At 57.2% G+C, this 16,505-nt stretch overlaps 1 protein-coding gene across 6 annotated transcripts in view; it reads right to left on the bottom strand.

Annotated features, from left to right (window-relative positions):
• Window positions 1-1,705: 1,705 nt before the first annotated feature.
• The window catches only part of STARD8 (StAR related lipid transfer domain containing 8), a 52,385-nt gene continuing 37,585 nt past the window's right edge, over window positions 1,706-16,505 (bottom strand). For 5 of the 6 annotated variants that reach the window (XM_056491077.1, XM_056491080.1, XM_056491078.1 and 2 more), the window contains 13 exons: window positions 13,073-13,144; window positions 11,801-11,882; window positions 10,557-10,620; window positions 8,967-10,282; window positions 8,174-8,347; window positions 7,579-7,738; window positions 6,480-6,678; window positions 6,161-6,371; window positions 5,890-6,004; window positions 5,434-5,649; window positions 4,697-4,914; window positions 3,812-3,988; window positions 1,706-3,261 (listed from right to left, as the gene is read on the bottom strand). In XM_056491077.1, coding sequence (XP_056347052.1) covers window positions 3,144-3,261; window positions 3,812-3,988; window positions 4,697-4,914; window positions 5,434-5,649; window positions 5,890-6,004; window positions 6,161-6,371; window positions 6,480-6,678; window positions 7,579-7,738; window positions 8,174-8,347; window positions 8,967-10,282; window positions 10,557-10,620; window positions 11,801-11,882; window positions 13,073-13,144 — 3,122 coding nt within the window. In that variant the 3' untranslated portion in view covers window positions 1,706-3,143. Of the gene's footprint in view, window positions 3,262-3,811; window positions 3,989-4,696; window positions 4,915-5,433; window positions 5,650-5,889; window positions 6,005-6,160; window positions 6,372-6,479; window positions 6,679-7,578; window positions 7,739-8,173; window positions 8,348-8,966; window positions 10,283-10,556; window positions 10,621-11,800; window positions 11,883-13,072; window positions 13,145-15,071; window positions 15,234-16,505 lie in introns of those variants that run through there. The other variant, XM_056491079.1, reaches the window with a different exon arrangement.

The following is a 16,505-nucleotide window of genomic DNA, read 5'->3' as shown; positions in this document are numbered from 1 at the left end:
GCATTATAATCATTTTTTGCATTAATTGCTAAGCTGTTCTTATCTCAACCCACAAAGTTTCCCTTTTCTTTCCCATTCTCATCCCCACATGGAGGGTGGTGGTGGGAGTGAGTGCCCTGGGCTTAAAAACCCAATCTGAGTGCAGGAAGAGAAACCAGTTCACTCCTACCCCCTGAGAAAGTTATTCCAGCCCACTGGGATTGCTTAAATCCCCTGAGACAAGGGGGTCTCTCCTGGCTGGGGCTGATTTAGGGCAAGGGGAACATTCTGCCCATGAAGACAGAGGAGTTGCAGAGGCACATCCTGGCACAGGTGTGGTACAGAGTGAGGTGTATTTGTGAAGGTGCAGGCTGGGCAGGAGAGGGGAGGGCAGGTAGACTCCACCAGCCAGGTGCTGTGGTTGAGCAACAACCCAAAGATCCTTCTGCCAGGGCTGAGATAACAGCCCAGGCATCCCAGGGCTGGGGCAGGCTGGACAAACATCACTCCTGTGCCAGGGATGGCCCACACAGCCAGCTGGGATGGCTGCAGCTTCTCTTTGGAAGGAGAGAATCATCATTAATTTTTCCCCAGATGCACATTTTCAAGTACCTGTAATGAAAGACAACTGTGCATGTTCCTCCCTGTAATTGGGCTGTTTGCACTCTAAATACAGTACAGCTTCTACCTGACTGGCTAACAAGGAATGATTTTCTCTCCTTTTATCTCTAATTAAGCCAAACTGAGCCTGGCATTGCTGCTCTGCAATCATTTCCCAAAGCAGAGGTCTGCTAAGTTGTAGGAATTGGCTTTTATAAGGTTTTAAAAGATTAATCTGTAACAATGTGCAAGGGAAAAACATAAATCTCTGTTAATGAAACTTGGAGGATTTCAGTAAGAAATTAATTTTAGGTGTTAGTGTCTGTAAAGCAGGGGTTGGAGGAAAACTCTTGGACTGATCAGTGCTGAGCAGAGGAGGATTTGGGGGCGTGGCTGGGTAAGCCCAAAAGCCCTGGGATGGCTCCAGCCAGCTCTGCAGAGGCTTTGAGGTGTGATTTAGTGTCTGCACCCATCGTGCAGAGGGCTGGGGAACCTCTTCATCCAATCTGCTGGGCACAGGGATGGTGTGGGGCAGGACAGGGGGCCCTGTGGGAGTGGGGGTCCCTGAGAGCTCACACCCCTCCAGCAGTGGGTCTGGGTGGGTCTGTGGAGTGCTGCCATCCTGCTGGAAGATGAGATGCCAGCTTGGCCTCCATCCCGGGATGGGGAGGGTACACACGTGGATTTGGGATGAGCCAGGGCTGCCCCAGTGTCTCTGCCCATAAATGCTAAAAGCCAGAGCAGTTCTGCTGCTGCCAATCTCACCCTTTAGCAAGCTCAGAGAGGGACTTCTTCCTCTCAGCCTTCATCACCCTCATCTTCATCTACTCCAGCATGTTCCACCCCATTCCCATCACTACTTCCAAACCAGAGGTGTCTGCTCCAGGGAATTCAACAGCACAATGTGCTTCTTCTTCCTCAGACTCTCTGCTGCTGGTGCTCATCCTGCTCCTCAAGGTGCTCTCCCTGCTGAGGTGGCAATGCCAGGAGAGCCCCAAACCTGGCAAAGCCCTGGAGCCCAGCTGGAGGTGGGAAATGCTGGGTTTGAGTCTCTTCACCCACGCAGGGGCTGCCCCAATGCACATTTCTCAGCACTGGAGATGCCCTGAACACAGAGGCTTCCTCATCAGATCTCGTTAGTACTTTATTAATTGCACGGATGGGAAGAGCAGCCCCAATCCAAGTCAAACAACTGCAGCAATTCCATGTGATACAAAACAAAAGTCCCTTAAATACAAAATACACAGCTCTAAGTGAGCATCAACTGGTGCTGAGCTCTGCCACCAGAGTTATATATTAATATTCCACCTGTACAAGTATTTATAGATAGAAAAAAAAAAAAAAAGAAACACTTTAAAAAAATATCAGGAGAAAATTCACTCCCCCACATGTTAGTTATATTTTTATATATATATATATAAAATACATATATATAAAAACACAGACTAGAGGCCAATTTGTGCTTTTCTTTTTACCAAAAGACAGACAGACAGTTATGGCCAAACTGACACTGGGGGTCCCCAGATCATGGGTCGTGTTGCCTTCCAGTTGGAACAACATCTGGGAATTTGGGTCCCTGCCTGAATGGAGAAACCAGGTCATCTTCTGGATGCTGACAGCTCCAGTGAACAGTTCCTTCATGGAGGGAGGAAGGGGTGGGAAGGGGAATGATGTCTCTGCAGGGAGTAGGTGGGCATGGGCCATGTGTAGCTGCCCAAGAGGGGTGAATCCCAAATACTGCCCCTCCTCCTCAACACAGAGGGCAGCACAAAGGGGCAGCTGGTCTGGGGAGTCTCTCCCCACCTCAGGCATTGCCCCTTCCCACTGAGGTGCAGCTGCTCCAGGGCTCCAGCCATGCCCTGCCCCGTGCAATAGTGGGTGGGCTGGTTGAGGGATGGCCTTGGCTCAGAACTGGTCCATCCTCTCAGGGACACCCAGTGCAGAGAGAGGCTTTTAGCCAAGGAACAGCAAGGCACAGGAGAACAGGGCTGCTCCTTCCATGAACTCAGCACCAATGCTGCACCAGGCTCCATCTGCCCCTCCACGGGGCTGGCACTTGAGATATCTATAGTACCTATAGTACCTACAGGCAGCCCCTCCTCCCAGAACAGCAGCCTCCTCCTCTCCCTCACAGTGACTCCCTGGCTGTCCCCAGGGTGACCCCACACACACACAGCCCCCTCTGCCCACCCTCACTTCCCGACCCCGCCCTGCGACCTGCGGGCACGGCCCCATCGTCCCTCTCCTCCTCCTGCCTCACCCCACCTCCTTCACCCTGCTGCTGCTCCTGGCTTGTGTGGGGGCCCCAGCTCTTGGCACAGCCTGATTCAGGGGTCACCCCATGGCCACTCTCTCCCTCTCCTGCTGGGCACCACGGCTCTGTGGCTCCCTGCCCCGCAGCACCCAGGGACGGGACTGCCCAGCCCGGGCTGAAAGGGTGTTTATAAATATGTGCCCCTGTGTCCCCTCCTCGGGCACTGCAGCACACCGTGCTTCCTGCTGAGAGCCCCATCTGGATCCAAGGCAAGGCCACGTCTGAAAGGACACAGCATCTTCCTGGAGCCTCAGATCTTCGTCTCGGGGCCGCTGGGACTCAGGGCTGGGAAGGAGTCTCGGATCCTCGCCAGCTCCATGGCACAGAGGTGGCCAAAAACCCTGTTGTACCACTCAGGAGAACGGCCCCTGGAGAGAAGGGGGAGAGGAGGAGAGGAGGAGAGAAGGAGAGAGAGAGAGAAGGAGAAAAAAGGAGAGAGAAGGAGAAAAAAGGAGAGAGAAGGAGAGAGAAGGAGAAAAAAGAGAGAAGGAGAGAGGAGAGAGAAGGAGAAAAAAGAGAGAAGGAGAGAGAAGGAGAAAAAAGAGAGAAGGAGAGAGAAGGAGAAAAAAGGAGAGAGAAGGAGAGAGAAGGAGAGAGGGAGAGAAAGAGAGAAAGAGAGAAAGAGAAAAACAGAGAGAAAGAAAGAAAGAAAGAAAGAAAGAAAGAAAGAAAGAAAGAAAGAAAGAAAGAAAGAAAGAAAGAAAGAAAGAAAGAAAGAAAGAAAGAAAGAAAGAAAGAAAGAAAGAAAGAAAGAAAGAAAGAAAGAAAGAAAGAAAGAAAGAAAGAAAGAAAGAGAGAAAGAGAGAAAGAGAAAGAGGAGAGAGGCAGGAGAGGTGAGTGAGCAGGAGAGACCCCGGCAGCACCATGGAGCAGCACATGCTGCTGCTCCAGCCCCTCCCCAGAGGGTCCCTGCGGTACCTGAGGTCAGCCCTGCAGATGTGGGTGACCCGGGAGCGGCCCGTGGCGCCGGGCTCGATGAGGTACTGCGATGTCAGCACGATGGCCTTCACCCCTCCCTCCACGGGCACCTTGTCGTGCTCCACCGAGAGCGAGCTGAGCAGGCAGGCTCCCCGCGGCAGGTCCGTGCGCCAGCGCCTGCCACACACAGCGACACTGCCTGTCCCTGTCCCTGTCCCCGGGATCGAACAGCGGGGACCCGCCCCTGCCTGCCCCCCGGGATGGAACAGCGGGGACCCGCCCCTGCCTGTCCCCCGGGATCGAACAGCGGGGACGCGCCCCTGCCTGCACCCCGGGATCGAACAGAGGGACACCACCCCTGCCTGTCCCCCGGGATCAGAGGGGACCCACCCCTGCCTGCACCCCGGGATCGAACAGCGGGGACCCCACCCCTGCCTGTCCCCCGGGATCGAACAGAGGGGACCCACCCCTGCCTGTCCCCAGGAATCGAACAGCTGGGACCCCAGCCCTGCCTGCCCCCCGAGATCGAACAGAGGGGACCCACCCCTGCCTGCCCCCCGGGATCAGCGGGGACCCCACCCCTGCCTGTCCCCCGGGATCAAACAGAGGGACACCACCCCTCCCTGTCCCCCGGGATCAGAGGGGACCCCACCCTGCCCCCCGGGATCAGAGGGGACCCCACCCTGCCCCCGGGATCAGAGGGACCCCACCCTGCCCCCCGGGATCAGAGGGACCCCACCCTGCCCCCCAGGATCAGAGGGGACCCCACCCTGCCCCCCGGGATCAGAGGGACCCCACCCCTGCCTGCCCCCCGGGATCAAACAGAGGGACCCCACCCCACGCTGCCCCCGGAGCAGAGGGTGCAGCCGCCCCAGCGCCGCTCACCGCAGCACCATGCAGTCGCGGCGCGGGTGCGGCGCCATGCTGTCCATCACGTAGTGGTACAGCTCCATGTCCTTGTCCAGCGCCTCCACCACCCGGCTCTGCAGCAGGTCCTCGTCCCACAGGTGCCGCTCCCGCAGCACCCGGTGCAGCACCGTGGCCGGAGGCGCCTCAATGTCCGTGGAGACCTTCCACAGGCGCAGAGGGTGCCCGTCCCCAACCTGAGGGGCGAGCTGAGGGTCACACACACCGCCCCACAGGACCCCCTGAACAGCTTCCCTGATGGCTCCCACCAGCACAATCCCATCTCCTGTCTAGGGAGGGGTGGTGGGACCTGCTCTGGCTGCTGGACAGGTCACCCCATACAGATTTTGTGGCTGTTACAGGCCCAGGAAGATTCTTAAAGGATTTTTCCAGTCTGGCTTTCTCAGGCTTGGCTGGGATTTTTCCCAAGCTAGTAAATATAAGAGAAAGAATCATTACAAAAGATAAACACCTGCTGGATCCGTGAGAAGCCTGGGACAAGAGGTGTCTCTTTCTCTGACTAATGATCTGTCTGTATTTTATTTTTCATGAAGTATCTTATTTAAAGCAATGGCTTCCTTCAATAAATTGCTCTTTCTTGTTCTTTCTTGCACCATGCAAGAGAGTGCCATGTTACTGTGTCCCCTTCTGTAACCCTTCTACAGTAACACGATTTCCCTGCATGTTCTCAAGTCCCTCTGTGCAGTGGCATTTACCTTTTTGCAGGACAGCTCCGTGTTCAGGGGCCCTGGCGTGCTCAGCCACCCCTTGAATTTCTCTGACGACTCTTTGAGCAGGTTCTGGACACTCTGCTCGAAGTAGGAGTGCAAATCCTTGCTCTCCCCCTGGCACACCAAGTCAGCCAGGGGGTGGGGATAAGCGTCTGCAGCCATATAGGAGCTGCTCAGCTGCAGCAAAATGTCATGGGAGACCTGCAGGCCAAAAGGGCACAGATTTCAGTGAGGCAGAGAGATCCTGTGGGGACTTTGTGAGTGGTCCTGGACTGATAAAGAACCGTAACTCATTCCCCAGGGAGTGGGGAGGACAGACATACAGCCTGCAGCACCTCCTGCCCCAGGACACAGCTGGGCTTGGCTCCAGGGTGGCAGCTGCTGTCCCACTGAGGGACAAGGTCACACCTCCCCCTGGGCTGGGACACCACTGCCACCCACCTGGAAGAGCTTCTTGCAGTCGGTGATCATGTGGGAGAGCCCCTGCGTCGCAGCCATGTTCTCATTGAGGTCCTTCTGGTCTGGCTTGCCCATGGTGCCCCTCTTGTGTATGGCCCTGTGGGGGATCAGCTACTGCTGGCACCGCTGGGCACCTCTAGACCCCCATGGCTCTCATTTGTGTCCCAGAGCGGAGCCAACAGCCCCCCACGCCTCACCATTCCCTGCAGGCAGGGCAAGGAGCCTGGGCAGCTGTGGCTCAGCCAGCCCTTACCTGGGCGATGTGCTTTCCTTCTTGGACACGTTGAGGTGGAAGATGGAGGGGGCCAGGCACACAGCCAGGTTGCCAGCTGTCATCTGGTTCTCCTCAGCCGAGGCGATGTCGCTCAGGAAGTAGAGCAGGGTCTGCAGCACCTCGCGGTTCTCGTCGGGCATGAGGATGACGGCAGCCTGCACCGCCTGCAGCCGCTGCTCCTTGGACACGACTGCGGGCACGGGGTGGCATCAGCGGGGCCACCACCCGTGACACCGCCCACCCGTGACACCCCTCCACCCAAACACATCCTCCCCACAGCCCCCAGCCCCGCCCTTACACTGGTAGATCTGCAGGAAGGTGTCGGTGAGCTTGCTGGTGAAGATGGGCTCGGGCAGGTCGCGGAAGTATTGCTTCAGCAGGTCGGCCACGTCGTACGCCGACTGCCCCGAGTAGTTGACGTTGTCGGGGCTGGTCTCGTTCATGTGCCGCAGCGCCTGGATCCGGGATTTCACCCCGGATTTACGGAAAATGCCGACCTGGGGGGGTAGAGCAGGGGGTGAGCGGGCTGGGAGGGCACTGTGGGACAGCAGCGACGCTCCCTCCCTGTAATATAGGATATGATGTGATTTGTGTGAAGTTATACAATAATGTAGAATAAGCAATGTTTGTATAAATAAAATAATAAAGAAAACTCAGAAACCAAAAAAAGGACTGCGGAGGAAAAGGACACAGATTGCTTCATCACTTCATTGTAGCATCCAACAAAAGCAGGGCAGCCCAAATTAACAACTAAATAGACATAGGTGGAGATGGCTCTTTCAGGAACCGTCCAGGGAACACCCAAACAAGCCCTCACAACTAAGATAACCAGAGCCATGGGGAAAAACACATCTGAATGCCAGTTTCCAGTAAACCAACACCTCCAAATTACATCTCAATACCATCTTCCCATAAACCAGAACCTGCCCTCATCAGAATTCATAGTCTCCCAGAATATGGCCCAACGCAGTGACAGAAAACCACACGAAGATGCAGAATGATGAAAGAAGACAAAGACCTCCGCTCCGGGCAAGAAAAATTGTATAAAAACTGGGCTTACCAAGGTAGTTTGGTGAACACTGGGGGATCTGATTCCATAGAGATCAGATCAGAGTGTGTTCACCCAGCACCGACCCCGGGCTCGGCACTGTCCCTTTTTGATTGTGGCTATCGAGGACCGGACTTCGGTCGCAAAATAAATATCGCTTAATCATATTTAATTTGGCTTGATCTCATTTTTATCTATAACACTTCCCAAGGGGATCATCAACCCAGAGGAGACACTGACTGAGGGATGGCTTCCCACAGACAATCCCACCCTCCCACTTCAGCACACAAGAGGTGAACAACAGGACCCCTGAAGCTTTTCCCCCAAAGCCCGGTGCTGCTGCACTCACCTGGTCCAGGCACTGGCTGCGTAAGTAGCGCATGGCCTGCTGGATGCTCTGGGGCAGGGGCTGCCCCGTCCGCTGCACGTTCACAATGGGGGGCACCCCAAAAACCATCTTGTCCCTGTAGTCAGGGACTTTACTCCGCTTCATGAACTTGGGGACAGTCCTGCAGAGTGGGACAGAGAGACATCAGTGCAATGCCCTCAGCAGAGGGAGCAGGACCTTGGGAACACACACACACACATTTCTGCAGTATTTGGAATACAAGCAAGGCAGCTTCCCAGCAGGAATGGCAGCACCTTTTATTAAGCAAAAATATTTTGATACTTGGCTATGAAAGAAACCATTGTCCCACTCTTTTATGTAGCACTTAAAATGCCCCATGAACACCTGCAGCCCCCATTGTGGCAGACGATGCCAGGAGCTCCCCCTTAGCCAGGATGATGCCAGGAGCCTGGGGCTCAGCTCTGGCTCACACCTGCCAGAGCAGACAGCCCTTGCTTTAGCTTTTCCCCCTGCACACCCCGAAGCTGCCCCAGCTGGGGTCACAGCAATAGCTGCAGCCTGTGGGTCCCTCCTGGTCCCCCTGGCCCCAGCTCACCATGTCCAGGCCTGCTTGTGGGGCACAGAGTACTTCTCCATGATGGCTGTGAGCCGGAGCAGGGAGCACTTCTGCAGCAGGTTGAGCTGGGCCGATGACTGGCGGTTGATCTCCAGCGAGGCCGAGTTCAGGCTGGGCCGGTGCGAGTTCTGGAAGCTGTGCCAACGCAGCTTTCTGGGGACACACGGGACATTGCCAGCTGAGGAAACCCCCACTGCTCTCCACTCCTTCATTACTGCCACATCACCCCTCTGGCACCAGCCAAACTGGGTGAGGAAAGCCACAGAAAGTGACAACAGCTCTCCTGGAGAAAGCTCCAGGGAATAGTGGCACAGGGGAGGCACGTACCCATGCATTCACCCTTGTTATGAAAAACCTCTTAATCACAGGTCTGTGCAGGCAGCCAGGGCCGGCAGCGGTGGCTGTGCTGAAGTGCTGGCAGTGGTGGCAGTGCTGGCAGTGGTGTCCTGCGGCCACCAGAGCGCACCCGCGCCCCGCGCTGCGCTCCCCTGCCCGCACCGTGCGGCTCCGGCAGCGCTGCCCTCCCTCCCGCTGCTGCCTCCCGGGAAGAGACGATCACCCGGCCCCAGGATGGGATCAGGCTCTGCTCCCCAGACCCAGGGCTGTGCACTCCTCCCTGCTGCAGCAGCCCCGTCCCTGGGAGTGTTCACGGCCAGGCTGGACGGGGCTTGGAGCAATACGGTCTAATGGAAAGCGTTCCTGTCCATGGCAAGGGGAGTGAGATGGTCTCTATGGTCCCTTCCTACCCAAACCACCTCGGGATTCTGGATACCTGCAGGGTCTTGTGAGTGATGCTCCCACGCCCGAATCCCGGCGCTCCCGTGTCTCCACCTCTTCAGCCTCGTTGAGGGAGTTCCCAGTGCTATCGAAGTCACTGGCAGAGGTGCCAACATCCGACATGGACCTCTCTTCGAAATGCAGGTTGGAGGGTTCCCCTCCCGAGTCCGACTCCTCCTCATCCTCGTCCTCCTCGCCCCCTTCCTCCCCATCCAGGCCAGGCGAGACGGCTTTACACCAGAGCTCCACCTTCTGCTGCAGCCCCCACATGTGCTGCAGGATGTCGTCGAGGTTCTCGAAGGTGACCTCCCCGTCCTTACAGAAATCCTCGCTGCTGCCGAACTCCGGCACGTTGTCGTAGACGCTGACGCGGCTGCCCAGGGAGCTGCAGGAGCCCCGGCGCCGGCGGGCGAAGCCCCTGGGCGAGGAGGAGCCCTCTGCGCTGCTGCTGCTGCCGCCCCCGCCCAGCCCCACTCCCTCCTCGCTCCAGCGGCCCAGCGAGCTGCCGGCCAGGGGACACAAGCTCTCGATGGACAGGGACCTGGGGAAGGTGCCAGGCTTGTGGTCACAGGGGATGTAGACCAGGCAGTCGCCGTGGCGAGCCCGGCGCTGGCACTCGGCAGCAGCGGCTGTGTCGTAATCCTCCAGGTAGAGCCCGCTGCGCTTGGGGTCAGAGCTCCCCTTGGTGCCCCCGGGGCCGAGCAGGCGGTTAGTCCTGTATGATACCGAGAAGTGTTTTTTGCTGTGGAAAGAGGCAGGGATCCCTCTTTTAGAGGAGCTGGTCCTGGAGGCCGCAAGGTCCCCGTTACTGTTCAGAGAGCCCCATCCCGGCGGCAGAGTGGCGCTGCTGTGCGCAGCCACCCTCCTGTCTGGGCCGGGTTTCTCCTTGTCCCTCCTCCGCAGGGACTCGATGCGCTTCAGGAAGCTGCGAGAGCGTCGCTTCTTCAGCCTCTCCTTGGAGCCCTCTCCCTGGCCCGAGGGCTGCTCCGGCGCAGAGCCCTCGCTCTGGCTGCAGCTGGAGGCGTTGGCAGCGGCACGCAGCGGGGATGGCGTGGCCACGGTGCCCAGCGTGCCCGTGCCGCCCACGCTGCCCACGCTGCCCGCGCTGTGCAGGGACGTGGCCTCGGGGTTGGTGCTGAGCTCGGTGAGGACGCTCTCGCGGCTGGACACCGGGCGCATGCTGCAGCTCAGCGCCTCCGAGCCCTGCGACAGCACGTCGGCGGAGCCCACCCGGGACCACCTCTTGCTGTCCCTCTGGAAGGCCCAGCGGCTGCTGATGGCACACTGCTCTTCCTCCTCAGAGTCTTCATTCTGTGGGCCGGTGAGAACAGGGCATGATCAATCGCTTGGAGCTGAGGAGGGTCAGCACATCCCCCCACTGCAGAGGGGGCACAGCCACCAGCACGGCCCCAGGTGGGGAGGAGCAGCGTGCTCAGCCCTCAAACCAGCTCAGGACTCTTTGGCCTCCAGGAGCCACTCTGTGCCCAGAGCAGTGCTAGAGCTCACCAGGACACTGCCCCACCTTTGAGAACATGATCCCCTGCACCCCTCAGCCCCCCACCTGCCTCGAGCATCCTGCACTTACCTGTTTACGCTGAAAGTGAACATCCAGCTTCATGGAAGCACAAGTGTTCAGGGTCATCAGCCTCCTGCAAGAAACAGAGTGGCTTTACCCTGGTCCCAACCCCTGTCCCAGCCCTGCTGTGGTCACAGCAAGGGCTTTGGCTTCTTTTGATTTTCTTGCCCTAGAGCATTGGCTGTGCCTGTCACCCGTTGCTGTGGCTCCACGGTAGAGGAACACCTGACTAACAAGGGGACAATGCCAGCAGATGGTAGCCCAAGCTAAGCCATGCCCATGCTAGCTGCTGGGGCCACCAGTTCTACAAGTGAGCAGGAGTGGTCTGCTCCAGGCTATTAAAGCAAAATCACCTCAGACGCTCCTGTAACCCAGACAGGGAATGACTAAAGGACCTGAAAGCTCAGAGAGGGAGGGACAGGCAGAGACTCCTGCCTCACTGCACCCAGGAAACGGCACGGGGATCCCCTCCTGCCCAGCACATCAGCCTCCCTGCTGGGAAACAAATATGAAACAGACCCTGTTCCTGCTTCTTCTCTGTTCACGGTGGGAGGGACAGCGTGGAGCCAATGCAGGGACATGGGTGGGGTGACATGTCTCGAGAGCCAAGGCAGGGCTGAGTCACCCACAGCACCAAGTGACACATGGCCCATCCAGACTGACCATCTGCTCAGTGCCCTGCTTTGGGTGCCAGCTCTGGCTTCTCTGAGTCCCCCACATGCTGCTCCCTGCACAGCTCCCAAACCTGCAGCTGCCCAGCTGGCAATGTGCAGCCAGGCTGGTTGCCTGGTACTGGGATGAGCAGCATCACATGGAGCATAAAAACCTCTTGTTTCCCTGGAATCAACCAACACCAGCAATGTTCCCTGATCTGAACAACTGAGTTCTCACTGCAGAGGGAGCAACTGTGCTGGAGTGGGCTCTGAGCCCAGCCAAGGTGCAAGGCAAGCACCCTACTAAGCCCACCACCCCATCAGACATTCTCCTGAGCCCACCACCCCATCAGACATTCCCCTGAGCCCACCATCCATCAGACATTCTCCTGAGCCCACCATCCCATCAGGCATTCCCCTGAGCCCACCATCCCATCAGGCACAACTCTGAGCCCACCACCCCATCAGACATTCTCCTGAGCCCACCACCCCATCAGACACGCCCCTGAGCCCACCACCCCATCAGCCTGGGCCACTGCCCTTGTTCTGTGGCACATCCCCGTGCTGATTCCATGTGCAAGGGGGGCAAGGGAGCATTACCTGCACAGGGATTTGAGGGAATCCTGGTCCAGGAAGCTGTGGTCCTTTTTCACAGCACTGATGTCAAGAGGGAATGATGACTCTGGGGAGGGAATTGACATCAGTGGCAGATCCCAAGCCAGCTGCTCCATCAGGGACAAAGGGCAGCAGTGGGCATGGGAGGAGGAGAAACCCAAGTGGCTGGAGATGACCTGGAGGTGGTGCATGCCCAGGGTCCCTGGACACGGCTCTTCCCAGGTAGGTTAGGTGAGGGTGATAAGGTGTCCAAGAGCCTCCATTCAGTTTCCTGCCCATCCCTTGTGCATTCAGAGTCAGCTCTGCAGGGATCCTGCATGTGGGACCTGGACCTTCAGCCCCAAGGGTCTCAACCCATCTTTTCATGAAGCCACAGGAAGGGAAACAGAGGGAAACACTTGGAGGATGTGGGAAGTTCTGCAGACAGAGGCTGGAGAAGGGTTGGTTCATTCACAGACCAGCACCAGCACCTCTCCTCACTGCCCAGCTGTGAGCTCTGTCTGGGGCCAGCACCTGGGGCTGGGTGTCCCAGCAGGAACCCAGCCTGTCCTTGCCCCCCAAAATAGGCACTGGCAGCAGACAGGCAGCTCAAAAAGCCATCAGCAGGGAGCTGGTGCTGTGGGGGGCGGGGAAGTGCCCGAGTGGGCGAACAATGGCCGTGGCTGCGGCCGCCGGACCCCACTTCCCGCTATTGTCCATCCCTGCAGCCGCTGCTCCTCGCCCCAGCCAGCTCCAGCATCCCACCATGGCTCCAAAATAAACACAGCTGGGCCTGAGGGAGAGCCACCAGCAGCACAGCCACCCTGCTATCTGCTGGCACAGGAGCTGGGGAGGCACACGGTCAGCTCCAGGCAGGGCTCAGGAAGGACAGGCTGGAGCAGGGCAGGGGCTTGGGAGTGGGGAGGGATGCAAGGAGGGAGGTCATGCTCGCTCTCCACGTTTCCTACACTGGCTGCCCCTATGCTCCCACCCACGGCAAACACTCCCTGAACCCCTTCAGAGCTGATGGCTCTCCAAAGCCTGCCTGCCCCTGGCCAAAGCAGCCGCCCCAGGATTCCTCAGAGCCCAGCCTGAAGGGGAAAAGTTCAGGAATGCAGGGAAGTTAACTGGCTGGTTCTCCAGGCCGTGGCCAAGGGCTCAAAGTGTAACAAACAATCCCATAAGCAGTGAACAATGCCCTCTACCCCCTCCTCCCCTGCAGCCCCCTTGGATGTGGATGAGGCACAGGCTCTGAGCAGGGGCAGGGGCAGCTCTCACCTTCGTACAGCTGGGCATACTGGGGGAATCCTGCTGCCCGGAGCCACTCACACGCTTTCTTGGCTTCGATTTCTGGGAGAAAGCAAAGAACCAGCCTGAGTGCTGGAACCCTGAACCCTGGGAGTTTTGAACTTACTGTGCTTTCCAACACTAACCCCCAAAAGAACGCTGCTTTTGACTTAAAGCGTTGGAGGAGGCTCCCAGATTTGAGTAATAAAGTTAGAATCACTGGTTAGTTAAAATAAAAGTGTGTAATTTCACATGGTAAAAAGTTTTGAATTTAGGGTTTTAAACTATAGTAATAAGTATGGGACAAAATGGACATTCTTAAGCATTGTCTCTTTTTTCTTGTTTCTTCTTCATTATTTCAGGTACTTTTTGGTTGGATAAAAAATCCTGCAGTGCAGGTCACAAGTGTTCAGTTATTAGGTCAAAAGTATAAATAACATAAATGTTAGTTTTTAATTAAATAGTTAGCCTTTAAAAAACCTTGTAACTAACTAAATTCACTTCCATTTTCTCATTTTTGGCTTGATAACAAGAAGTACTAAAAAACTCTCAGTACTTTAAATAAGATTTAATAAACAACCAAGTCCCAACAAGAAAGCTGTCTCTCGAGCATTCAATCCTAACTCTGAGTAAAAAAAAAATCTAACCACTATCACCTGCAGCAACACCCTGAGAGTACAGCCCAGAGCCCTGACACTGAGCCCACGTTCCATGTGCACAGGGCAGAGATGCACAGCTGCAGAGCCAGGGGTCCCACCAGCAGCAGGGTCCTGGGCTCACAGCTCAGCTGCAGCTCTCTGCCAGTGCCAGGCAAAGAGCAGGAGGTGACAGTGATGCCACCTGAATGACAGGAAGAAATGTTTTGTTTCTGAACCCACCAAACCAAACAGAGCTCTTGGCCAGGCAGGAGAGGAAGATCTTTGTAATCATGAGTTCAGAGCTCGTCAAAGCTCAGTGCTGATCACTTCTGCAAACATCCCTGAGCAAAGGCTGCCAAAGGAGCCCTTCCTCCCCACCTCCTTCCCACCACACAGCTCTCCCCACCTCTTCTTTCAAGCTGGTGTTCAACCCAGTGGGCACCAAATCCCTGGTGGGGGTCAGCCAGCAGCATTTCCTGGGAAATTCCTCCAGTTTAGGGAACTTGAGGGAAACCAGCCCAGAGCTCCCACAGCTACAGCAGGTTACTGCCAAGTGTCAGCACCCATCAACCCAATGACATTTCTGCTGCTGAGGGTGACAACATTTGACCTCATGGGTAGAAAATGCCTTGGCAGCCTCAGGATTTGGTCTGTCCCTTCTGGCATGGAGTGGGCTGAGGCCAGACCTACCCAGCACTGGAATACCCTGATTCCATCCCTATCCACCCACTGCCTCAGCCCAGAGCTCTGGCCACAGCTTGCATTCCCAATTCCAAACTTACAGCAGTGAAAAAATAAAAAACAAAACTCAAAATAAGCAGGACAGGACCAAGCCAAAACCCTGGACCCAAATACTTGGCAAGTTTTGGGAAGCAGTTTTGGAATGAGCATCTGGATCTGGGTCCAAACCGCACCGCTGTCATTAACCGTGCCACGAGTCCTGCCAAAACCCAGGGCTGACCCCTCCTGCCCCAACAGGGCTCAGCAATCCCAGTGGAGAATTCAACCCTGGAGCTATCCCGGGTCAGCTGGTCCATGTGGAGCACCACATCCCTCCCAAAAAACCCAACACCCCATGGTGGGGGCACAGCTGCATCTGTCCAGCCGGAGAGCACCAAGTCCCTGGGAATGCTCTTTGGCCATGCCAGCTCTGGAAGCAGAACCCCCCCAACTCCTGGGGTGGCAGGACACAGGGACAGGCACTTCCCACAGCCCCTGCCAACGGACCTGCCAGTGCCCAGCCCTGCCCCACCCTACTGCCCCTTCATCCCAAAGGGAATTCCATGGGCCAGCCCAGCCAGCAGCTGCAGCTCTGTGTGCCCCAGCCATGAGCAAAAGCACCGAGCTCCCACCTGTGCCGTGGATCCTGCCCCAGGGACGGCTCTGGTGCAGGGTAGCAGGAGCAGGGCTCAGCTTATCCCTGCCCGCAGCGGGGCTCAGCTGGCACCAGAGCATGGCCAGGTGACACCAGTGCGACCACAGCCACCCCAGCAGGCTGGGAGCAGCCAGGAACAGCCCAGGGCTGCAGCAGGATGCTCTGTGCAGGACTGGGCTCAGCCACCCATCCCCGTGGGGGAAATGCGGAGTCAGAACACGACATTTCCTTCCCTCTGCCGCCTCCCCCCGCACGGCTGGCAGGGGGCCAGGGCCCCAAACCTCCCCCTCTCCTCTCTGGGAGCCAGACCCCAGGCTCTGCCTGCTGTGGCAACTCCTGCATCACCCCAGAGCCCCTCAAACAGCGAGAAGCCCCCTGGAGCAGAGAGGCTTTGACCAGCGCTCCTCATGTAGAAGTGCTGTCACAGAAAAGGTTTCCAAGTGTCCTGTCCCAGAGGGAGCCAGCAGGCAGCTTCCTCCCCTTCCCGCCCTTCCCATGGACGTGCTTTCCCAGGGAAGGGCAGGAAAGGCCGGGCAGCAAACACTCCTGCCCTGGGGCACGGCCGGACAGGGCACAGGGTCACCCACCCCAGCCTGTTCCCAGCCCTCCCTGTCACCTCTCAGGAGCCTCAGTGTCGGGCAGGGTGATGGGGCCCGAGCCCAGCACACACCCCTGGCTGCAGCCTGACTGGGAATCCAGCCTGAGCCCAGGGATTGCTGCCTGGAGAGCCTCCACCCTCCATCCTGAGCCCCAGGCAGCAGCCACAGAGATCCCAACATCTCCAGATGCCAGGACTCTCTGATGTCTAAGGTAGGCTCATCAGTCACTACACCCACCCTCAGCAGGGCACAGAGAGGGTCTCCTTGGCTCCACTGGTCAGAAAACAACTTCCAGGAGTTTGAGATCTGCAATTTACATGGCGCAGAAATCCCTGCATGGCAGGAGGAGCAGGCACAGGGCTCCAGCAGAGTCCCTGAGAAAAAAGGGGATAAATCCCACCAGCCTCCTGACTGAAGGCAGGGAAGGGAGACCAGCACCCCCATTTTGTTCCATGCTCCAGAGGAAGCTCTCCATGGGAGATGGAAAATGAATTCTCTCAGGAAATGCCTGGACAACCCCATGGGGGAAACAGCACCAAGACCTTCAGTGGAAAAAGCTGCAGTGGTGCACAATCCTCCCTCCCCCAGCACGCCTCTGCCCTTGTCCAGCAGCTGTTGAGGCTGGATGGTGCTTCCCAAAGAAAAGGTACCCACAGCAGCTCTCCCACCCCCTGCACCCAGCAAGGGGCAGAGATGTAGCCCAAGTGCCACCATCTGTCAGAAACCCCCAGGCTGGTCCCCCCCAGCCAGCTGTGCATGCTCATGTTCCACCCCCAGGAAAGGGCTGGAAGTCAAAAATGAAGGAAGAGAAG

Source organism: Oenanthe melanoleuca, chromosome 4A, assembly GCF_029582105.1.
Source record: "Oenanthe melanoleuca isolate GR-GAL-2019-014 chromosome 4A, OMel1.0, whole genome shotgun sequence".
NCBI classification, from domain to species: Eukaryota; Metazoa; Chordata; class Aves; order Passeriformes; family Muscicapidae; genus Oenanthe; species Oenanthe melanoleuca.
Note: the sequence above shows the minus strand (reverse complement) of the source record. Positions and strands in the feature narration are given on the sequence as shown.